The sequence below is a fragment of the Grus americana genome, chromosome 14 (genome assembly GCF_028858705.1).
Source record: "Grus americana isolate bGruAme1 chromosome 14, bGruAme1.mat, whole genome shotgun sequence".
Taxonomy (NCBI): domain Eukaryota; kingdom Metazoa; phylum Chordata; class Aves; order Gruiformes; family Gruidae; genus Grus; species Grus americana.
The window spans coordinates 2106446-2131272 of NC_072865.1; the positions used below are offsets into that span (position 1 = coordinate 2106446).

General features: G+C 42.3%; 1 protein-coding gene across 1 annotated transcript in view; it reads right to left on the bottom strand.

Moving 5' to 3' along the window:
- Positions 1 to 876: 876 nt before the first annotated feature.
- Positions 877 to 24827, bottom strand: part of LOC129212535 (organic cation/carnitine transporter 2-like) — a 30698-nt gene continuing 6747 nt past the window's right edge. The window contains exons 2-10 of the mRNA XM_054841195.1: positions 21743 to 21846; positions 19815 to 19969; positions 18337 to 18508; positions 17231 to 17357; positions 12878 to 12978; positions 8361 to 8575; positions 6941 to 7123; positions 6364 to 6499; positions 877 to 5751 (exon numbers count right to left, since the gene is read on the bottom strand). Of these exons, the coding sequence (XP_054697170.1) occupies positions 5664 to 5751; positions 6364 to 6499; positions 6941 to 7123; positions 8361 to 8575; positions 12878 to 12978; positions 17231 to 17357; positions 18337 to 18508; positions 19815 to 19969; positions 21743 to 21846 (1281 nt within the window). The 3' untranslated portion in view covers positions 877 to 5663. The remainder of the gene's footprint in view (positions 5752 to 6363; positions 6500 to 6940; positions 7124 to 8360; positions 8576 to 12877; positions 12979 to 17230; positions 17358 to 18336; positions 18509 to 19814; positions 19970 to 21742; positions 21847 to 24827) is intronic.

Here is a 24827-nt window from a genome sequence, read left to right on the forward strand (position 1 = left end):
CATCTTCATACTTCCTTACTGTTCTACTGAATTTATTTAGAAGGAAGTAAGAAACCATATTAGAATAGAAGTGGGCCAGGTTTTAAAGATCATTCATGGAGGTTGGTCCAAACTCAGAGGAGCTATTTCTTCACAACATGAGCAAAGCTTTTTACAGACAAACCAGACTTGTGTGTACCACGTACAAGATGGGCCAGATGCTAATTATCGAGAAAGAAAAGCCAGGCAATGATAGGCAGAGTGCCTAAGTTGTTTCTTAAACCTTCTAACATACCAAACTCAGCGGACTTTGCCGGTGGTACTTTGCTTATCCACCAGCACGCAGCTCAATGTAGCACCACGAAACCCCAGAGATGGGATCTCGTGACGACGTTTGCACAGCTTGTTATCTCGGGCCCATGCAGTTTTGCTATGAACGTTTAAGCAGCACCTTAAGAGAAGCTTCTTGCTATTTTTCAATCATCTTCCATTTCTAAACAAATGTTGAATTACTGGTTCTCTGTGTCGCTGACATTTAGAAAATGCTCCATGAGAACAGGAACCACAGGACCTTTCACAGATCACTCTGCTGAGGGGCAACCTCACCGCAGGGAGGAGAGGAAGCAAGTGCCCACGCTTCCAGCACCCACTTCCAACACCCACCTTCCACTCACCTCTTCCACGGACAGCAGCCACAGACAGTGCTCCAGTTACTAAGACCACCTCTTTGCTTAGAACAATATTTAAAACAAAATTACAGAAAAAAGTCATTATATATAATACAAGATTAATCAGGGTAAAGCCTATAAGACCACACACAAAAAAAAAAAAGGTAGCTCTTGTGATAAGAACAACACATTAAAACATGAAGATGTAAAAAATTATGAGAATACTTCATTTTAAAGATAGTTCCAGATATGATTTTATTCTGAATTTCACAAAAACCAAGCATTTTTCTATTAAAAAAAAAAGAACTAGGTAAGAATCAATTTAATTACAGCCAGAAATATTTACATTCTTAAAAGAAATTTCTCTGTCTTTCTACATACAAGGCTGTGGCCATTACTAAAGTACCCCCAAAGGCATTTGTAAGTAAGGCGTTATGGTGCCTGAGCTGATTCTATACTTGAAGAAAACTGTTTACAACCGCCAAGATTGAGGTTCTATTCTACAAATACTGAAATAGGTATTTATTTGCACAGACAGACAGTTTCCTCACGCACTTACTGCACTCATGTGCACAGGCCCCTGGAGAGCATTAAAAGAAGAGCCCCTCTGCATGAGGCCGTAACACAGAACCGGCTGTAAAGCAGAGAGGAGTATAACTCACATTAATCTCAAATTCCATGAGATCAGCAATACAGCATTAGCATCATCATATCTCAAAAGTGCCTGAAAGAAGAGTATTTTTACAATGTAGTTAGGTACACAGTGAAAATGTTCACCAACACCTCACAGGTGGGATGCGGAAGGCAGTTTTGTGTAGAACTGTGAAGGGGCTGTGCAATTAAAAGAATATGATTAAGCATTCAAAACCCAATCCTGGGCTTGACTTACTGCAGTCCAATTCCCCTGGCACTGCACCACCTCCCCGTGCTTTCTTCTTCCCAACGGTAACTTGGCAATGGGGGAGGAGGTGTTCACACCTCTTAACAAAAACAGTGTCAGAAGTTAGCCAAAGTTTCCTGCTACTGAAAAACGAAATACCAAGTGATGCTCGTGTGAGCATTACATTCACCGTCAGGAGAGTCAAACAGAGAATCTAATGACTGGACTGTGGAACATGAACATCACAAGAAATTATGATACTTTTTGAGTCAATGCTATTTCCACTTGCAAGCAAAGAAACTGAGGTCACAGGATTATGTGACATGCCCAAGGTGATGAAAGAAGTCACTCTAAGAGCAGAAAGGTTGGGATCCTAGTTCCCAACTCGAGGCCATATGCTGTTTTTGCTTGGTGAAGATACTGTACTGTGCATAGTTCTCTAGCAACAGAGATTTCTGCCTAATCAGCTAATTTTGTCTAACCTGTATTGCTGCTGTAGTACAGGTTATGGGCACCAAAACCATTCGGTATTTCCCAGGTTAAGGTTAGCCTTAACGTCAAAGTCTATCTTCTCTTCCTCCATCAAAGTCTATCTTATCTTCCTCTGCAGTACAACGAGCTCATAGGTTTATCACAACTCCTCTTTCAAAGGCAAATTCTGACCCTTCCCCCTTACGAAGTGTCTCTCACTACTACTTTGAGGATAACAGGAGCAAAAGCACTAGCTTGCCCAGAGTGCAGCAGAACAAGTCCTTCCCCGCTAGCCAGCACACTAGGCAAGACAGGTGTGTTTAGGTGCATTCAAATACTGGTACTAAACCCCCTCAACTCTTTACAGAAGGGACAATCTGCGTGTGACTTCACCTTGGGATTCAAGGCTGTCCCGTGCAGCCGTGGTGCGTCCCACCATGACGCCGAGAGAAGCGTCTCCCACGTGGACCTTGACTCATTTCACACAACAGCTCTGCAGGGGGGAGAGAAACGTCGCAAAAACTTGAGTGACAAAGCGGTCCGGTTACAGCAGAGTCTCAGAAAGTCGGTCCCAATCCTGCTTGGCATCAGGGTAACGCAAAGTGACATGCCAACGTGTCCGTTAACAACACCTCCCGCTGCCTAGGAGTCGGTCACATTGGGAAACGCGGCACTCGGCAGACGCCTTTCAAAGCCAAGGCACGGTGCAGCACCCGTGCTCTACTCTGCGGGTATATCCGTAGCCATGCTTAGTGCTGCAAATCTCACCTGCTGCCAGCACCGATGCCACTCTACGATTTGCCAGCTATGGGGTCAGTTCCTCTCATCTTATTTGCACAGATCGGATCACCTACCTGTATGAAAACATTCCCTCAATTTCTTCTGGAAATACCTATTAGCTGGATTCTGCCTACCCACTAGAACAAGCTCCTTGTTTTAGAGATAAACTTGAGAGAGTAAGAGAAAAAAAAACAAACCAGCATAACCCAGGATGCTATGTTAAATGTATTCTACATTTCTGACTCATACTTTTTGTTTTTAAAAAAAAAGATGAGCAAGGAAAAAAAAAAAGGGGGTTTTTTGACACAAAGAAATTGCCATTGTGTTTTGTAGTATTAGTCATAACCAGGAAATTCCCCAATTTGGCTGGATTAAAAACAAACAAACAAAAAACCCCACCAAAAATGTAGTAAATGTAAGAATATTTAAATATTCAAGAACAGAAGTCTCACTGTTAAGGCATATACCTGGATAAAACAGTGGATAAGAAATTACAGCTCAAATCAGACATTAAATGGACTCTAGTTTAGGACAGGAATTTCCACTAGATTGTGTATCAGGCAAGCATGGATCTTACATTTCAGGATATTTTCTGAAATAGTTTACAGGAAGAGACTTATGGGACACGGTTGTTTACACTGGCAAATTCATTACAAGGAAGTTGCAGCTAAAAGTGTTTTGCCTCAGATTCCTGCGGTTATCAGATAATTCTGCTACAACACACAGAAAAGAAGCTGCATCTAAATGTTCCAGTTTCTAAAAATAAGGTTTACAAAGAGAAATATCCATACCAAGTTTTAGAACATATACTTAAGTTTGTAATGAATATTTCAAACAAGGTAGTAAGCCTGACAAATGATATCATGTCTTTTGGGCAAGGGAAACTGGCTGTTACACGCTCCCTCCTGACACGTGTTTGCTCATGTCAAGGTTATTATATGATGTGCAGTATGGGTAGAAAAAAAATCCAGATTCTGAATTTTTGCACTAGTTTCAAATCACACGCTGCATTCTAATGCCATCCACCAAGGGCCTGTCAGGCTATTAAACAGGAGTGACACTGAACCTGCCCAAACGTCGGGATTTCTCTCCTCGTAAGAACTGACGACACGACAAAACTACGTTTCTCTGTATCAGTCTCTGACCGGTAACACTGGCCAACTTCCTGCTGCATCCAGAAATTAAAATACCAAACAAGTAGGTGAGAAAAATGCAGGGAAAGTGGAGCAAACTGTAAAGCTCAAGACACTGGTAGGAAGAGTTTAAAAAAACCAACCACCAAACCCAACAAACCAAACTACTATAGGCTTTACAGTTTTTTCTATTTTTCCTGTTTTTAAGACAAGCAGCCTGGAGGACACACACCAGCGCATCAGTCCGACTACTGGAGCTGGTTATCAGGGACAGAATATGGGGTACTGGTTCACAAAAGACTGGAATCAGCTGGTGCCACCCAGGTATGTGAATACAGTAGGAAAATGCAAAACTTCCACCAGCAGCTGCTGCGGCAGAGTAAGGCCCCTAACGGCTTTGGCTACAACGGTTTGGGTTCTGTTTAGTAAGCCTCTACACGACAGAACGTACACAAACAAGTGCCACGAGAGAGAAATCTTTCACCACTCACGTCTGTCGAAGTGTAACGTAATGCGTGGTCAGAATAGCACAAATGAGACTGAGCGTACATATATATTGTATATTTTTAAAGGAACGCGGGTAATGCCAAGGGTGTTTCTGTGACCCAAGGAACAATTTCTTGGCAGACTGTCAACAAGGTTTGTTGTTGGGGGTTTTTTTAGAACAATTTGAAAACAATTCACTGATTACAGGAGTTAAGTGAAATAACAGACCTCACAGCAATCGTGCAGTTGGCACTTGAGAAGTCCATTCTGAATTTTGTTCTAGACACATTCCATCATGAGGTCAATGCAGTGGCATAGATTAACACAAAAATTTAGCTCTAAATATATTGTGTGCATGTGTATGTGCATGCACGTGAAAAAGCACAGAACAAAGACAGCAGAATTGTTTCCATCATCCAAATTGCACAGAAGACATTAAAACAATTTAGACATAAAACTTCCAACAGACATCGAAATGGAAGAACCCCAAACTAACACCGCTCCCTTCCCATACACAGATGAACCTTTTGCATTATTTAAGATACACACAGCCGGGAAGCAGGCCACATCCAGGGTCAGATGTAAACAACTTCACCGTACAGGTACAGTTGAAAACCAGCATTAGAATCAAGTGACTTTTGTGAGCAAAACTCCAGTGCTACAAATATTTTGTGCGAGACAATCCTTTCAATCTATGTTGAGTTAAAATATATCAAGTTAGAATTAATTCTCAAAATCTTTCTTTGCATCTTTCTGAACTTGGTAACAAATTCAGCACGTGCAAAGTCATTTGAGTAAGACTGCAGAGAGGCACATTCTCATAACCTTCACTGTAATAAATAAGTTACCTGTCCAGAGACAGAAGTCAAGGAATCAAAACCAACGAGCAGCTTTTCCTGGCAATTTTACTTCTTGATGTGCATTAGTTCTGGAGAAGGTTCACCAAGGAATCCAGGTACCCTGCCAGCCCTTGAACTCATTTTCAAGTATCTTTCAGCTGAACTATACACTTAAATTACAACGGATTGATCAGATACCGTTCCATCATACTATTGCATTAGAACAACTGTGGCTGAAAAGTCTCATTGAAGGCTATACAGTATTTATGTTCATATAAAAAGAGAATGTATGGAACACAGTGTTTAAATTAATAAATAAGGTTAAAATTACAGGAAACAAAGTGTTGCCACTAGCCCTTTCTAGAATGAATATTAGAAGAAAAGTCCATTTAACTTTCAGTCCACCAACAAGTACACGGGAGTTCCATCAAAAAGCTGTGCTTTTAAAAATCTCCGGATTTTCTTCTTCCTCCTTGGAATCCCTTGTGCTACTAGATGCAGGTCTGTATTCTAATCTGGAGGGAAAAAAAAAAAAGGAAAGAAAAAAGAAAATAACTTAAAAAAATAGATGAGAGAACAGGAAAAAAAAATCTTTGATATCTTGAGCCCTATCTGACATTACAGCCTCCTAATTTTAATATCCTGATGACTTCTGTTGGACGGGTCCCTTTCATACACCAGGTGCATGCTTACGTGCCACCTTATGTGCAATCACAGCCGGGACAAAAGGACAAACGCTCTCAATGCCTTTTTAGGTCAGTTGAACTAAACTGGAAGAGTTCAGCCCTTCACCAGTACTTACGTGACTTTCAGAACCTAGAAAGATGGATTATAACCCACAAAGTGTCCCTATGCCTTTAAAAGCAACTTTATAAAGCAATACACTTTTACAAATGCAGTTCTCATATGTACTTTTATTCGGTCCTCAGAGTAAAATGATAAATTTGGAGCCTATGATGTACATAAACATGTGGGAAGAAGGACCAGGATTCCAGCCAAGCTCTTCTATCTTCAACAGAGCACTAACTAAACTACTCAAACCAACTCCCTGTGACAATACCTAGGTAAGTCCACTCCTCTCCTCAGAACAGAGGACAGAGGCATTAAGATGAGAAGGTGACACTTACCCTTTCACCAACAGCATTTGCTCAATTGTGTCCGGAAGAGGCATACCATAGCTTTCCGGCAGAAATAAAGTCAGAATTCCTGATAGCACAGTCAGGCTCCCCATCAGGATGTAAGGCAGGAATCGATCATAGGCACCTAGCAGAATAAAAAAAGAAACAGCTCTGAGTCTCCTAGGTACAGGGCTTTATCAGTGCAAGATTTATGCTTTCGGTAAAAACCAAACAAACCAACCCTCCCCACAGCCTGGCGTTCAAAGCATACATTGCTAGAAATGTGGTTTTAGGAACTTGAGAGATGGAAAAAAATAACATTAAGAGCTGTCCTTAGTGATTCAGTAAACTCTGAATCTTCAAGAGCATCTCTTCGACAGGGCACAAAACACAACTTCTCTACGTTCTGACCATTCCTCAGAGATGTCGAGGCCCCATTTTTACCTGCAGGTTCACACAAGACCTGGACACAGAGAAGAGCAGAAAAGCCCAAGGACCCACAGAGGCAGGACACTGATCTGGGTGAACAGCATTGCTTTCCAACTGCCAGCATCTCCCCCGCACACGCACAGCCTAGTTAACTCACCGAGGTAAACAAAGTAAGGTGAGAGGATGCTGCCCAGCCTAGAGGCCATGGAACTTGCTCCAACTCCCATGTTTCTCACTACTGTTGGATAGAGCTCAGCCGTGTAAACATAAACCATTGAAAAGGCAGATGTGATCCCAAATTTCCCTAACATCACCAGTAGAATAGATAGCGCACGAATATCTGAAATCAAAACACAGTAAGGACTTCAATAAAGCTCTGACAATTCATGGTATCTCTTAATTCCATTGTGTTTGTATAACTCCTGCCAAATTAATTCCAGTATCTGGTGTCTTTTGTTCCCTGTACACGTCTACAAGCATGGGCAACATTATTTATTATTTTTTAAAATTACTAGGACTCAACATTTTAATTTCCTCTTGAGCATGGGGCTTCCTGCCAAGCAAAAAATAAGGAGGACAGAGCGAGAACTGGAAAGGTCCTCTCAGATTTCAGAGGCCAGATCTCTGCTATTGCAAACAAAGCCATATATCCCTTTTTAATAAAGTGAACAAAGTTAAACATTTGAAACAAGTTATTTTTGGTTTCCTGCTCTGGTTTCTCATTAACATTCCCAGCTACAAGTCAATAATTTAATTATAGGAAGCTGGGTTGACTTTGACTGGGACAGTTAGATTTGAAACAGATCGTATCAGTGTCCAATCGACTCAAAGGACAGGAGGTTAAAAAAAACAAAAGGGGAGAATGCAACACATATATTGCCTGTATAAATCAAGCAAGGCACTTCTTCCACATTCTTTTTTCTTTATTCTTTGATTTGTAAACAAGTGCTAAGCAACAACACCACCCTATCATATTCAACATCATTATCAGTAACGAGTCCATAACCCTATTAATCCAACTGGCCTAAAGATACATATGGTTTGATATCCAATAAATGTTATTTTGTCCTCCTTTCCAGTTGCCAAACATTATTTTAACTATCAACACTAAATCAGTACAAGAGTCTTTGCTTATCAAAAATGCTTCCACAATGACTCCTTTGAACAGAACTGTTTAAACAAGCCAGAAAGAGACAGTCATTGACAGCTATTGGGGAAGTAAGTTCTGCAGCCTCTTGGTAACCTCCGCTTACCACATTCTGGTTGGTCTAGTCTTGGTTTTAACACTTGGACCTTACCAGGGCACCTTGCCAGGGGTGTACGTTAAAGGCAAAACAGGACTACAATGCTAATCCCAACAGATCAAAGCCAACGATCTATCTTTAAAAGCCTATCTGAATTGACATGTTGTGGAAGTGCCTTGTGCAGCAGCACCGAGAGCCAAGGAAGAGGGGCAGAGATAGGGAACGAGTGTCTGTATTTAGTGCCCTCAGAATACTTTTCCTCCACATCTGCCCAGTGCATGGTACTGCGCTTCACCTATCATATGTATTTGAGATCAACTAATGATTCCATACGTGAAGGCACCAGCTGAATGAAGAGAAGAACACAGCCTCCCAAGAATAACGCAGCAGCCATTGAATACCGTCGAGGGAGATTTCGAAGCAGCAGCCAGGAAATAATGTAGGCTGGAACTTCAATCACTGCCGAGAGGAAGCAGTTCACATAGACGTCTCCATGCAAGTTAGGTGTGTCAAGAGAAAGTCCAAAATAACCGACAGAGATTATCATCCTGAAAGAAGCAGAATAACAGGATCAAACAGGTTTCTCGTCTTCCTGAGGTTGCCACGAACCTCTTTTACATCTCTGTTAAGCACAGAAATCACTATGTGTAAGGCAAATCCAGTATCTGCCAGATTCATTCACCTCTGAAGCAGCTGAAGTGCTCACTTCAGAAACAGCAAGATAACAATTAAACAGTGCTGATGCTTTTTATCTTTCAAGTTGCTCTTGAATTCGAAGAATAAAATATGTTTTAAAAAAATTTAAAATATCCTATTCAGCATTAACACAATTCAGTAACTCCAGAGCTGTTGCTAGCCTTGATGAGGCACAGGCCTATGACCCCACCAGTGCTGGATGGTCCTGCAGCTATAGTGGTCATACTTAATTTCTGACGCCACTGCATGACTTTGCAACTGTTCACCCCACTCTCATTCAGACCACTGCAAGGAAATTCTGGTTATTTGTCACTTTTAGACATCTCTCTGCATTTGTCTCTGCTAGTTATGCTGATGGAGAGAGGCTGACTACTACTCATGTATGCCCCCATACTTCAGGTCACCCCTGGAAGATCATAGAATGGTTTGGGTTGGAAGGGACCCCACAGCCCATCCAGTCCAACCCTCTGCCATGGGCAGGGACACCCTCCACTAGCCCAGGTTGCCCAAAGCCCCATCCCACCTGGCCTTGAACACTGCCAGGGAGCCAGGGGCAGCCACAGCTTCTCTGGGCATCCTGTGCCAGGGCCTCAGCACCCTCATAGGGAAGAATTTCTTCCTCAGATCTCATCTCCATCTCCCCTCCTTCAGCTTCACGCCATTCCCCCTTGTCCTGTCACTCCCTGGCCTCCTCTGGACTCACTCCAACAGCTCCATGTCCTTCTTGTCCTGGGGACCCCAGAGCTGGACGCAGTACTGGAGGGGGGGGTCTCATGAGAGCAGAGTAGAGAGGGAAAATCCCCCTCCCTCAACCTGCTGGTCACGCTGCTGGTGATGCAGTCCAGAACGTGGTTGGCTTTCTGGACTGCGAGCACACGTTGCTGGCTCATGCTGAACTTCTCATCAACCAACACCCGCAAGTCCTTCTCCTCAGCACTGCTCTCAATCTATTCTGTGCCCAGCCGGTAGTTGTGCTTGGGACTGCCCTGACTCACGTGCAGGATCTTGCGCTTGGCCTTGTTGAACTCCATGAGGTTTGCATGGTCCCACCTCTCCAGCCTGCCCAGGTCTCTCTGCATGGCATCCCTTCACTCCTGCGTGTCAACTGCGCCACACGGCTTGGTGTCATCAGCAAACTTGCTGAGGGTGCACTCGATCCCACTGTCCATGTCACAGACAAAGATGTCAAACACTGCCACTCCCAGTACCGACCCCTGAGGAACACCACTCATCACTGATCTCCACTTGGACATCGAGTTGTTGACCACAACTCTCTGAGTGCGACCATCCAGCCAATTCCTTATCCACTGAGTGGTCCATCCATCAAATCCATTTATCTCCAATTTAGAGACAAAGACGTCGTGCGGGACAGTGTCAGATGCTTTGCACAAGTCCAGGTAGATGACGTCAGTTGGTCTTCCCTTATCCACCAACGCTATAACCCCGTCAGAGAAGGCAACCAAATTTGTCAGGCACGATTTCCCCTTAGTGAAGCCCTGTTGGCTGTCACCGATCACCTCCATATTTTCCATGTGCCTCAGATAAGTGATAATCATTCACGATGTCGTGATACAGCAGTTCCTATTACTAGTAGTTACAGCCTTAGCCTGAAAGTTTGGACTACTGAGTTTTACTGCTGCTGTATCTTTTCATTATATTTACCAGGAAGGTCTCAGTAGAGAACATTGTTTCCAGGTCATTACCCTCCATGCTTTGTGTATAGAGCCTCAGAGGAGTATGGCATCCTGGCAGACCCAAACAATCCGGGATTTTCTCTGCCAAGCTGGCTGGGCAGCACTCAAGTCACGTTTGCATGGCTCGGTGCCTGGGCTGGTCGGTGTAGCAGGACAGAGCTTGGTGGCTGGGAATACTGCCATCTTACCCATGCCACTGCCAGATGAGAGCTGGCTTCCAGGTGATCAAGGGAAACAAACTTGGCCTTGGAGACAAATCCTGTTGTGTCTTGGGAGACGCTGGGAAGAGAAGACTATGCTTCACCAACAAGGAACACGTGGCAAAGAAGGAAGTAACAGGCTCTGGGTCAGGACGTGTCCAGGTGCAACAGCGAGGCACAGAGCACGCTGTACTTCATCTCCTTCGGCATCTATGTTATAACAGAACCTGGAGCAAAATCACTGCACAGCACGAAGTGGATCACTGACCAAAGATTAGCTCTTCCTCTTCCTCCTCACTTCACATGGGAAGAGCCTTCACAGTGCAACTGCTTAAAATAAGTTGCCCAGTGTACCTGGGAAGGTATGAAGTCATGCAGCTGAGGGTAACTCCCCCACTGCTGAGTGTGCCTTGCCAGCTAAAGGTATTCTTCCCAAAAGCAGTTACACGGTGTTTTCCACGATGCTGTGCCCAGCCCTGCGCTCTGAGTTCTTTTTATATGCAACAAACTGTGCTTGCAGGAACTCACTTTCGCCTTAGCTATTCACATTGACAAACCTTGATACAGTTATACGTTTTCTGGGAAATTGTTAGGGGTATTTACACATCCCAGGGTGACAAGAAGCCAAACTTTCTCCTCCCTGATGCAAACTCAGCAAAGGTATTAAAGACCCACTACTTACTCAAAATTAACAAAATACTCAGCACTATGTAAAAGTGATACACTGCTATTGGCAACCATCCTCTTTTACAGAGCTTCTTTTGTGAGATCTTTTAATTCATAACATAGAACACACCACTGGTATCCTATGGGCTGGAAAACATTGCTGTGAGTCAGCACAAAATGCTTTCTATTCTGGGAAATTAATTAAAAGGAGGTTAGGCAACTGACAGGCAAGGTAAAAAGAGTGAAAAAATTGCCCAAATCAACTGAACACTTTTCTGCCAGAGGAGGTAAGATTATGTCAGTCAGTTGCACATGTTTGACTCTCTGTGACTATCATAAAACTTCATTTATCATGTGGTAAAAAGTCCTTTAGCATATGGAATGGATTACATACATACTGCCATGTCACCCTGTTTCTCTCAGATGCTTTGTCCTACCAAAAATGCTGTTGGAACAGGTTTTGCATTTGAATTCTACAACCACACACAAAATTGGCTGAGTCTAGGAACTCGCTACTGATCTACTCCAAGCAGATTGGAAGTAGGGCAGTCTCAACTCTCTAACTCACTTCCAATTAAAGGTGAGAGTCAGCATTTGGACTTGAGGGGAAAAGAACAGGATATGGAAACTGTACTGACATGTCCGCAAAGAACCAACATTACTTTTCTTTTTTGAGCCATTTTCTGCTCAAGTTCCTTTCTCAGTGTGCTTGTAGCACTGTGCTTGGTGATGGGCAAGGGAATCCAGCTTAAATATTAGCCAAGTCATCCTTTGACCCAAAAAGCCACATCAGCAGCTCATAGGGCTGAAATCCACAGCTGTCTCTCACCAAACCACAAGAATTCTGTTCAATACGGCAGCAAATAGACTTAGGGACCTTCTTGGATAGGACACTGTAGGTATATGCACTAATTAAACCTCACTTTTATAGCTGCTGGCAGGCTATAATCTACCCTCTTCATTTTCTCTGTTCTGAGCCATTACAGCTTCATTGACATTTCCCATAGAAGAAAATGACAACCATTTCATCAAACTGAGCATGAAGTATGGCTTCAGCTAGTGCAAAACCAAGCTGAAGATGGCAGGTAGACAGAGTAGCTAGCAGGAAAGTCTAGGGAAATCTCAGATTAGAATGTCAGAGGCAGCTTTATACCTTTAAGAGACAATACCAAAGAGGTGGGAAGAGTCTCCCCAGAAGTGAGGCATCACTGTGTTCAGACCCCTGGGCAGCAGTTCTGACTGGGGGACAGGGCATGACTCACTCCTTTTAAAAGGCTTTGTTACAGTCAGATGAGGGTTCCCCAAGGACCAAATCAGGCAGGATTCCCATGCACCACTGCCAGCTGATCTGATTCTTGCTCAGCTCAGGATATGCCTGACTGCTTCAGAAAGAAATAACAATCCAGATGTGTTTCTAGACTCTTACTGAAATGAAGAGCCTACATAACCAGAATTTTGTTGCTTCAGCTAGCAGGTCATTGGTTTTTGAGCTGGTTTTGTCCGTACCTCTTCAGAATACCTTAGTGTTCAAAGAGCAGTTTTTAACTGTTTTGCTGCCTTCGTGCTTACATACTCCTGCACCACACTTGCTTACCAAAGAATCACTGACATAATTGTGATAGTTAGGATATTTCGGGTTTTCATTAGATCCAAAATGGTGTACGTCTGTTGCTTCTGGGAATTCATATCTTGCAGCTGGAAAAAAACAAACAAAAAACCCATGGGAACATTAACTTCCTGTAAGCAGAATTATTGTGCAAAAAAATCCCCCCCAACTTATACATCAGTATTTTGATATACTGCAGAGTTGAAACAGGTGCCTCACTTTTAACCAAACACATATAAGCCATAAGAACCAACCACCTGTGAAAGTCGTTGTTCCTCCCTAATTTAAAGCCACATAAAATTTAGACTGAAATTAGTAATCATTTTCTCTCCCTGAGGCTTCACTTATTGTTACGTTTATACTTGAATTATAAAGCAACAGCATTAATTCACAATTTATACGTCACTAGTGGCAGGGTCCTTACGTCCAGTTTTGAGCACCGCACCTTGAGGATCACACAAATCAACGGCTCCCTGACAAGGAGAGCACAACAAGGATGATGAGACATTTGAAAAACCTGATCTGTAAAAGTAGAGGGTTTATTTAGCCTAAGGGCCAGAAAAAAAACGCGATAAACTGTCCTCTACATCCACTGCAGACAAGGGAAGAAATAACAAGATTAAACCGCAGCAGGACTGTGCTGGACCTAACAGTAATGTATTTAAACTGAGACAAACTGGCTAATGAGCTGAGCAGTCCCCATTGTTATCTAGCCTGTTTTTGAGATCTTCCTCTAAGAATATAAGCAAAGAGACAACAAACTTCTCCTTTCCCCATGAAACTTTCCAGCTCCTCAAAATAAAACCACTTCCCTGTAAACAATGCGAAGATATTCAAACAAGTTTTGTGCTTGATAAGACTATAAAAAAGGAAAGAATTAAAGTTTGGGTTTGGGTTTTTTTTTTTTTTTTAGTTCAGGACTTTAAATTAGACCCCTAACAAGGAGAAACAAGGAAGAGATTTTTCAAAATATGTAAAAGGTGATTTAAGAGGACAAGTTCCATTGATTAAAACTATCAATTCTAATAAAGGAACAGTACATGGCTGAAGAACCATGGTTTTCTAGATACGTCATATTCTTGTTATTGCAAAAGATGGTGTGTTTTCAGGATTTATCACAGGCTACTTATCAATTTAATGGTATTTTTAACAGTCTTACAGTAAGAACATTTACAAGATTTTGATCTTATAATCTTCCACAGAGATTCTTTTTTCTGTTAGGGTATTTTATATCTATCTAAATCTGTGACTATCAACAGTTAGAAACCTAACCAAGAAACAAGCATCCACCTTAGCAGCTCAAAATGATCAACTGAAATAAAGGTAATACTGAAATATTTTTCATTTTGACACTTTTTGAATTGTAAGCTGCCAATACACCTCACAACATTTGTGTGAAGACTTCTCTTTCCACAAGTAGAGGAATCACTCTTGCCTGACAGATCTCTATTGTGCGCAAGCACAATAAACTGTATACAAAGATTACTTCCTCCCTTGAATTTATAGGTCAGTGTGACCTGAGAATGTCAAAATAAATTTTAATATGTTTAAAGACGAATACCTTTTCTTGGCACTGTGCACTCCTTCATGACATGTGCAAATGGTTACCAATAAAAGTAAACAATGACTGTAATTTCAAAACAGTACAGTTACTACTTTAAACTCTTCTGAACCCTTTCAGCCTGGTCTAATATACCATCCTCTACTTTGTATTAGTTCAAATTAAAATATTTTTTCCCCTAAAACATCAAGCTGGTCCAGCAGAAGTAGTTAGATGTATTGCAGGACACAACACATCAATAAAGAGACAAAAGCAACCATTTGTTTAACTTAATTCCTCATCAATCTTTCTTCCATATTCAGTTAGTGATGTTTCTTTTGGCAAGCTGGTTGCTGGACACTGATTTCAGGCCCTTAACTTGTCCCTCAATTCAAAATATAGATTATCTCCTCAATGTCTTGTAAACTGTATCTGAGCTAATGGGAACATGAAGTTTCTGTAACCTCTGCAGTCAGGTGAAAATTCTTTCTGAGCAATATTTTGTTCTGAAGATGTGGAGGATAACAGCAGTCTGATGCTCGTGCACACCAAACTTCAGTGTATTTGCTTTTATAAATCTTCATTTTCTATGTGAGGCAAACAGTTCTTCACATTTGATAGCTTTCACTCTGCCTGAAGCCAAGCCTCCCACAGCACAAATTGCAGTCAGCTTTACAGCTCACAGCCCTTTCTCATAAATCACATGATCTTTCCTAAGTACTCTCCAGTTTTGCCACTATTTGTTGCCAAGAAACCAGCAAACAGGAAACAAAAAAAAAAAAAAAAAAAAGAGAGAGAACCCAAACAAACCACAAAACAAAACCAGGAACAGTAAAATTCAGGGAGTCACAGCTGATGACAAAAAAGGACCCTGCCTTTTAGGAGCTGGATAAGCAGACAACAAGGACAGGCTAGAACAAGAAGCTGTGAGAAGGGCAGAGAGGGTAAAATGATGATTTGAAATTAAACCTGTCATCCAAACATTTCTATCCCCCTCATATGGGATAATTCAGTCAACCAGACCCTATTTGTGCTACAGAGCTTGTTTGCTAATAGTCACCTGCTGGATCCTAACTGGTTTTGAAATCTCTGCACCCTAAATACTGCAGGCATTGCTCTCCAGCTGCAGGGGGTCGAGCAATACTCCAAACATGAGCTCAGGTTGCTCCTCCATCCAGCACTCATGTTCCAACTGCACAAGGGTTAAGGGCCAGCTGGGTTTCTGAGAACCTCTCTGCAGCATAAACACGCTTCCTAAAAACTCAAGAGACGCTGTGAGTCTTCTGCTTTACAGCTTTTCATAAAGCAGACGAAAGAACAGCGTAAACAGACCACTGATGAAGAAAAGTTTTGCACAGATTTTTTGATCACAGCACTACTTTTACCTTAAAAAGTAAAAAGATGGACTGGAGTTCTGCATTTAAACAGTGCCTGAGCTCATTTTCCTTCAGAATGTTAATCTGTGTTTCTGAAAGTCGACGTGCAATGATTTATCTGTAAATAAGCACCATGTACTCCAGCCCACCCTGCTGCAGAAATCAGCATTTCCCTGGGGCAACATCCCTGCTCTTGCCCCTGCCTTCTGCTGCTTCGTAATCCAGCCCTATTCAGAGGTGGCAAACAGATCAGTATGTCTTTCTAAGAACAGGAGATGGAGGACCGCAGGCACAGTAACCTTAGGCAGATCTTGGAGCCAGAGCTTATTTTCCATTCTCCTGCTGGAGTGCTGCCAATGGGTGAGTTTTCATGCCTACAGCATAAGGAAGGAGGAAAAAAAGGAAAAAAAAGCGTGTTCTGATGAAAATCCAGGGAAAAAGCTATCATAAGAAGGTCTGGGTTTTCCTGGCAAGACCAGGATGTCTGTCCTACTATCTACAAATAAGTGGACCAGGTTGGTTTGCACCTCAGCTAACTTCAGCCCAAATGAAGTTGTTTGAATCCCAGCAGCAAACATATTACAGTCTAATGGCTAACCATCTTCCTTTGTCTGGTACAGAGGCCTTGTAAAGCAAGCGAATATACAAGGTATTTTCACGTAAACGACAAGGCAATGTCAACTCTCAACCAGAACACAAGTGGGCAACTGGCCAGACAGACTCTACAGATCTGGCCCAAGAGGTGCCCATTTTCTGGATTATGCAGTTTGTCTGTCTGACTTTTGGAGGTCATGGTTGAACGAGCATGGAACTGCTTCTACACTGTAAGGTCACCAACAGCTCAGACAAAAGGGGGATACCTAGAGGAAACAAGATGATCTTGGCAGAAGCAGATGGGGAAGAAAAGATACTGCTGACTACTCTACTCGAACGGAGCTCAAGTTTTGCTCTCCTGAACATGGAGTAGGAATTGGAGTTGAATATGGAATTGAATTAGAATTACATTCTTTCCACTGCCACTGGCCAGGATTAGTCCTGTGTTAGACTTTTATAGAACTGTATTGGACTGCACAAACATAAATTCTGTTCAGCACAAGTGTTTAGATCACAAAGCAACAGGTACCTCAAATTCATTACCTTCCCCCAAAAACTAGAGTTTAAAAGGAAAAAGGTGGTTGTAAACTGGATCAAAAAGATGTTTGCATTACAACGCATGTTGGCATTCTGATGGGAATGGGACAGTGAGGGCTTTGCAAATCTGAATGAAGCAGGGAAAGGGTATTCTGCTTTTCAGGAAAAGGATGACCCATTTGAGAGGTAGGTAATACACTGCAGGCGTAACTCAATTCCTATGTCCAGAAATTAATCACTTTACAAGGTCATTAATAGGTCCAGCAAACAACTGGACTGCTGAATGAATCTTACCTCACCAGGGTCAAGTATTACATCTGGGGCTGTAATGCCATTAGTTTTTGCAGCCTTTCGGATGATGTCTTCTGCCTCCTGAAATCTTCCCTGGGAGATCAGCCACCGTGGAGATTCTGGAATGACCCTGCAGAAAAAGTTCAGAATAACAAGCCTGCGTTTCCAGAGAAAGCACTGCTGCAGGCACTAACACACGTTCCAGACATGAAGATCTCAAAACTTGCCACATCTTGCAGAAATTAGAGCAATGACAACAGAAATCAGATTTACAAGAGCAGACGAGCATACTGAACAAGAACAGACTAAAATGCATTTGTGGATTTTAGAAGTACTAAAGAAATAAGCAATGACTCAGAAAAAGAGCGACCACAACCTTCAAAGTATGGGGAAACAGTTTAATTAAAGAATTCAGAAATGTGAATACACAAGCAGCATGCTGTATGTTAAGAGGCATATCCTTAAAGAATAACACATATAAAAATTAGTAACTATAAATACTGTCTTATAAAGGCAAGTCAGAAAGTAGAATTCGCCTGAGTCATTCAACTTTGTAAGAAGCCAGATGGAATCACAGAAATGCTAGTGTAAGTGAAGAAACACCACCACCGTGTGGACTAGTTAAGCTTTACAGGTCACCTAACGTCGTATTTCATTAACTATGGAAGAAAACACGCAAGTCTCACAGATGCAAGTACTGTTTTGTAGCTTTTCCTATCTATGTCACCCTAGCATCGCCCAGCTTCCCAAAACAACTGGCTTCTCATTCTGCCCTTAGTTCAGGTCTTCCCTTAAAAGCCCATGGATTTCAGTTGCTGCACAAGGATGAGTTTTACTGACTTTTTTTCCCCTCTTTGCATGCACATCACTTAATTTTATAGGACCCTACAGAAAATGAAGAATAGGCTTTTCAGGCACGAGTCAGATCACCCACAAAACTACGGACTTGCAGCTAAACGACTGGGAAGAGTCAAGGACACAACGTCCATCCTTCACCTGCCTATTCCTGAATTTCATTGATGCAGTCTGGTTGGCTTGGAGTCTGGATCTTAAAAATCTGCAGACAGGACCTTCTAAAGACTAAAGTCTTTTAAATTAGTGATACTCACCACCAGAGCGGGATGCAGAGCAGCCCAGGTAAAGTAAGTGCCAGCAGCAGCATCCGCCAGTCTCTGATGAAGTAAGCAAACAGTGGCAGCAACATGTAGCCAAAGGCATAAAATATGCAAACGCCTAGCGTGCAGAACAGCACACGAATTGATTTGCCAAGAATTTCTGTGCCTGTTCAAAATAAGAGAGTGAAGATTAGTATTTTAACTTAATAGCAACCAAGTAACTTACCAAAAATACCTCTAACAATTGGTTTGAAATACACTGCACCGGGTAGTCACAGCGTATAGCACGCTCTGCCGTCCAGTTTTAGAGACACCACAGATCTGCTTCATGCAATGATCCTGGATCAACCCAGGTAATTATACATATGAAAGGAAGAGAACCGGGCCATACAGTATTTCTGTAGTTCAAAGTAGCTAATACTTCTACAATTTTATCTTTTTAGAATCTCACGTTTTACTTGTGGAGCTAAAACCACCTATCCTACTACAAAACATTCACAACGGTTAACCTCAGCTCGATCTCTATAGGGTCCTCTCCAGCTTATGGAGAGAGACCAGCTTCTTTCAAGGATTAATCAGAGATGCCATTAGGTTCCTGACTTGTATCACCTTCTAAAAGACTATTTCACTATCAGCCAAAAAACCTCGCAGTCTTTCGGTGTACACGCATGGAGTTCATGTGGGGTCACTAACAAAGGCCAGGCTACTGGCAGTGGAATTAAATGCACAAACAACGCTTCCCTCTGAATGCTTTGGGACCTGCAAATCAGGACACATAGAAAGAAATATAATCTTCCTTGTTTCCACAGAAATCAAAGCAGATTACAGGAGTTGTAGCGGGATGTTTGCAGTGAGCTTAGCTAACAGTGCTTTCACAGCTGCACTGGCCACCTTTGGCCCAACAGGAATTTCTTGCCAACATTTGGTACTTTGGACAGTGAGGTCACTGTGAATAACATGAATAAAAAAAGATTTTTTGAAATCTCAGATTCATAAGGTAATTCACATTCCCACGATGAAATATGGTCTCACTTAAATTGAAAGTAAGTACCATTACACCATTTAAATTTTTACCATAGGCTGTTTAAAGGAGACTTTATAAAACTTACTCCATTTTTTTTCTTTTGCAAGTTTTTTAATCAAATAGGCATTTAGGCCCCAAAATGGACAACAGAAATCCCTGAAAAATCATGTCTTACATGTCTTATCTCTCCAACTAGATGAACTTTGTTTTGAGTAATTGATTTCTGGTTTTTTTTGCCTTTTTAGGATGGTAAGCCACGGAATTAATTCAGATTGCACCTCTATCAACTGGTAACTTCCAAGTAGAGGACGAATTATCCATGCGTGGTGAGGACACGCTCTTAACAGTGTTGCTTGGCAAAACAAATCAACCCTAAGCCAGTACTGGAAAGGAGCAGGAAAAGCACAAGACTAAAGAACGCGTACTGTGCCCAGCAGGACTTACATACCAAGAACAAATGCTGCCACGTAGTTAGATATCTGTCCCATGCCAACCAGCACAAAGAACACTGAGAACATCTCCCAGCTGGTAGAGAAGACCTGTATGAAGCTGAAGCCAGTCTGCATTGCCAGAGTTGCAAACAGTACATTCTTCCTGCCAAACCTTCCATGGACAGATTAAAAAAAGAAAAAAAAAAAAAAAAGAAAAAAAGATATGATTATACAACAGCATGAATGAAATCTTCAGAAACAGAAAAATAAGATTACTTATATGCATACTTAAGAGATACAAAACATCTGCAAAAAGCAGAGGTTGAGGAAATGTGCACAGGCACAACTATTCTATATACATCCACTGGCAAGAAAAAATAATATTCCAAGGGCTGCTAGTTGAGTTGCCTTTAAGTACGTGCTGGAAGACTATTCCTTTCTTACTGACAGGATGAGCAGGGAGACAAATCATCAGGAGCAAATTATTTAAAATGCAAGAGTATTAGATGCTCCTTCCCCTCTAAGGAGCACACAGTTCATGAGGCAGATCAGCATGTTAAAAAAAAAAAAAACCAAAAAGAAAAAGAAAAGGAAGGAAAGCTTCTGAAACAGAGTTAAAACAGGTTGGAAGACATGTTTATCAGTAAGTGGTTCTATGCTGCAATCTTCGTTCCACTGTGTTAAAAAAATGAACCAATTTAAGGGATTCTAGCAATTCTACTGATGAAGTATGAACAAAAAGAAAAGAAATTAAACTAAACCCAGCTGTTAGAAGAGTGCCGATGGCCCGGCCTGGGCAGCCCCACGCCGCAGCAGGCTTTGCAGCCTGTGACAGGACATCTGCTGAGAGCAGGCTCACACAACCCCACTCCCAAGTCAGGCTCAACCAGGAGGTCTACAGTCGGTGCCACAAGCCTCAGGGAGGTCACAACGCATTAAGAACAGACTGTTACTTGAACTTGAAAAATATTTTGCCAGACGGGGGGGCTCAGGCTTGCTGCTGGACTTCCTGTACCAGATGGGCAGCAAAACACCGCACGCAGCCCCGCTGGAGCAGCCAGTCTCTTGACCACGAGCTAGCAGCAGTTATGGGGCTACGAGAGTAACTGGGTGAGCTGCACTGATGGCCCCAACTGCATCTGGTGAGGGCCTTGGTCACCATGTGAAGGAGCTGCAGGAGGAGACTCCTGTGGCGGTGGAGGTGGGAAGCTCGTGGCTTCTGGCACCAGGAGAACAGCTCCTGCTTCATCTGCCCGTTAACCACCATGGAAGACACTCAGCATCCTTGTAGCAGATGAGGGGCTGGGAGCTCTGTTGAATGAAGCACCCAAGCCCTGCAGCAGCACCGGGATGAAGTGGTGGGAGACTCCCTGCAGCAACAGGGGAAACTGCCCCTCCTGTGAGAGCACAGCTGGAAGGCGCGAAGCTCTGCCTGGGGATGGATGGCAAACCAGCTGCTTCGCACCTTCCACGATGCAGATCATTGGACTTAGATGCTGTATCTGATGATGAGGAAGAGAAGCTATGGGTGTTTATAAAAAGAGAATTTAAAATTTTACCTCAAAAAAAAAAAAAAAAAAAGGAAAACAAGCCTCAGAAAACTCTCTGAACACAGTCCAAAGTAACTGGAAGAGAATGTCATTGATCTGATTTTTCCAGATGAAACTTATCTCCTAGACCTGTTTTCTGGCATAAAACCAGTTTGCTCCAGAAGTGATTTTGCTGAAAAAATACACAGATAAAGAGAACACCCACTAACAATCTTTGTACCATTCTGTTCTAGTTCAGGACGTTTACTCTATACACTCTGTACGTTCAGATTAGACAGTCACAGAACAAAGACACGTTAGTAGTTGCAGAAAAACACAGTGCTCATTTCACATACGAGAACTGCTTACAAACAGCATCAAACAAAGAGCCAGCAGCTCTGGTGTATATACTTTACTTGTCTGAGAGCTGTCCCGATACGAAAGATCCGAGCAGGACACCCACAAAGAAGAGGGAGGTGCTCAGGGGTCCCTTCCAGTCGTTGTCACATACGAGATTCCACTGCAGGGAGAGAGAACATTAAAGTCTTCCAATAAACAGGATTTCCCTTCCCTCCTAAACACCTTGGCTGACCCGGATAAAAATCTACCCTTTGGACAGACAACCTCCACAAAAGAGTAACTAACCTATGGCACAGAGGCAGCTCCATGAAAATAACGGGAAGGGATGGTGGGCAAAGGCCACTCGCCCTGAGCCATCTTGGGAGCATCCCCAAGGCCCCAACACAACTTTCAGGTGTGACCCTTTCTTCACGCAGTCGGTGGCTGTGCTATCTCCCCTACACGTGTATCATCAGTGACAGTAACTAGCAATTCATCTCGTGCGTGGGTCAGCTCCCTTTCAAAGGCTCTGCAGCCCCTTAAACTGCTGCAATTCCGGTAGTTTTGAAAGGAGTGAGAGTAGACCCCAAACTTGATTTCCCTGCACATGGTAAAGTTTGCCGTTAAAAATCCACATTTCTAATTTAAGAGAAATTGAACTATATCAAGAACAACATAGAAAAAGAAAAACCTCCTTCTTTATTACATTTTAATATGGTTTTGAGAGACTGGAGACTGCTCACTGGGAACCTAACATCAGTTATAATCTTTGGAATACAAATTGAAATGCACACCAAACAAACCAAGATTGCCAAAATGAAAAAAGAGGAAAAAACCAAGACAGACTGCAATAGTTTCCAGTCTCCTACCCACTTCATTCTGATGTTTTTGAAATAACACTCATGTTATTTTTGTATCTATACCAACAGCTCTTACTGAAAGAGTCTTAATTTTGTTTTGGTTATCCGGGGGAAAAAAAGCATGTAAATATTAGAAGAAAGAACAAAACCCAGCAGGGATGCCTCATCCCTCACCCCACTGCTATGCAGGGACTGGAGGAGTTCCCAGAGCTCTCGCGGTCCTGCCCCGCTCGCCCAGCAGCCTGCTGGCAGAGGGGCTGCAGCCCCACAGGACAGGAATTTGGAGGCAACCAATGCTTCTGATGTGAGGCCAAACCCTCCTGATCAAACAGCTCCCACAGAGCTCCTTCTGATCTTTTAGGGATGGAAACTTTTAGGTTTTAATCTCTATTAAAAAGGTTGAAATGAAAAGAAAATATTCACTCTGACCTCAATAATTAATCCCCCTTGCTTCCCAATTACAAATAATTAAGTATAGTGTGTTTTCTACTTAGTTTTTTTTTTAATTTGTACTGTACCCCATAAGATCTGCCCCTGCAGCTGCTGTGTGTCCCAGCTCCATCATCCACCCTGTGCGTGGGAACACCAGCATTTTCCTTTGCTTTCCAGCTCTGTCTCCTTAGCATTAAGCCTTTGACTCCAGGAATCTCACAGCCCTCGCTCTATTAACAGTTCATGCTACAACTACACTCCAGTGTGTGTTTTTAGGTTGGGGGATCACTAAAAACCAGGCGCTGAATGAACACCACCAGCAATTGCCTTCCACTCCCAGATCCCTGTGATAACACTCAAGTGAACCACCACTTGTTTCATGGAAGAGCATCTAGTTTTGAATTATAACAGCAAGTTTTTCTAGAGGTGAAGGATGCTCATTCATACAGGCTGCACACTCTCATTGGCATCTGTGTAACTTCAGCTGCCAGCTCTAGACTATCTTATGATTTCATCTCATCATTATTAATTTTTTAAGCTCATGGGAGCTAATGAAATGCACCTTTCCCAATTTGTAACTGTACTCGAGTCATTTTTTTACCGTCTCCTTTGATAAATCTTGTGGTTTTGTGTCTGAAAAAGTCTCTCCTTATATCAGACTTCATATCCCTTGACATTGTTCTTGCACTTATTCCCCAAACCACCTCAAGCACAGGCACCAGTCCTCAAGGCAGTGCTCCAACAAATCCTACTGACACCATCAATTATGCATCATTATGGACATTGCTTTCAGAATCACAGCTTTCTGATGTGCTAACAAATGTATACCACTCAGGTAAGGGATTTAACTTTAGTTATCAATATCATTTAGATTAATAACTGTAATTAACATTAACAATTAAATCTCTATTTATTCAACAAAAGCTGTACTTCATCATAGATTAAAGAAAGTTTGAGCAATTCTGTGGTGACCACAGAGGCTAATGCAGCCAGGAAGCTTCAGCAAAATGTATTTGGCACCTTGGAAATATACAGCAAATGATCATTATTGAATTTATATAGGCCAAAGGTTTCGGTGGTTACCATATGCCTTCATTCAATGAGACTTACCAGACATCTTCAATAACACAACTAAAATCTAACTAGACAAACATCTAGCTTGGTGATTTATAGTCCATCATTACTAAATAAGTCATTATTTTCCAGCTGAGCACCCTGTGCTTGCGAGTTAGCCGTCTCCTCTCAGCTATCTTACCCTCTGTACTTTGGCACAAGCCTGCGCAACACTTGGCTTTCCAGACACTGGCATGCTTGTGCCCAGTAAACATTTTCTTTAGACCACTGAGGTAGAGACGTTGCTTGGAAAAGTTCATGGTATTAAAATGTTTTGCACTGTTCTGCCAAAAGCTTCCTGCATTGGCAGGCGGAAACGTATCGGTCCTTAAAATACGGCAATGATTACCAGCTTGTTTTTCTGTCTGCTCTATTAAAGCAGTGTTAGGAGCTGTTATGCTGAAAATCACTTGACCCAGGCACCAAAGTGAACTTCAATATCAAATTTCCAAGGGAAAACTACCTTGGTTGTGCAATACCAGTTATTTACAGACTCCACAGATGCACAACAATCAGAACAAAGGGATTTTAAGGTCTGCTACCCCTTGCCCCGGTAAACGAATGCTGAAGTCTTCAACTTTTTAATGACTCACCAACCAGCTCTACTATATTGCTTGTCGGTGATGGCAGCATCAGTCTTCCAGAACCACTTCCAGAACCTCCCCCCAACTGTACGTTGCCCAAGAAGTCACCGAAGCATCACTGTTAGAAGACCAGCATTGCAAAGAGCGAGTGACCCAGGTGTAGTTACTGATTG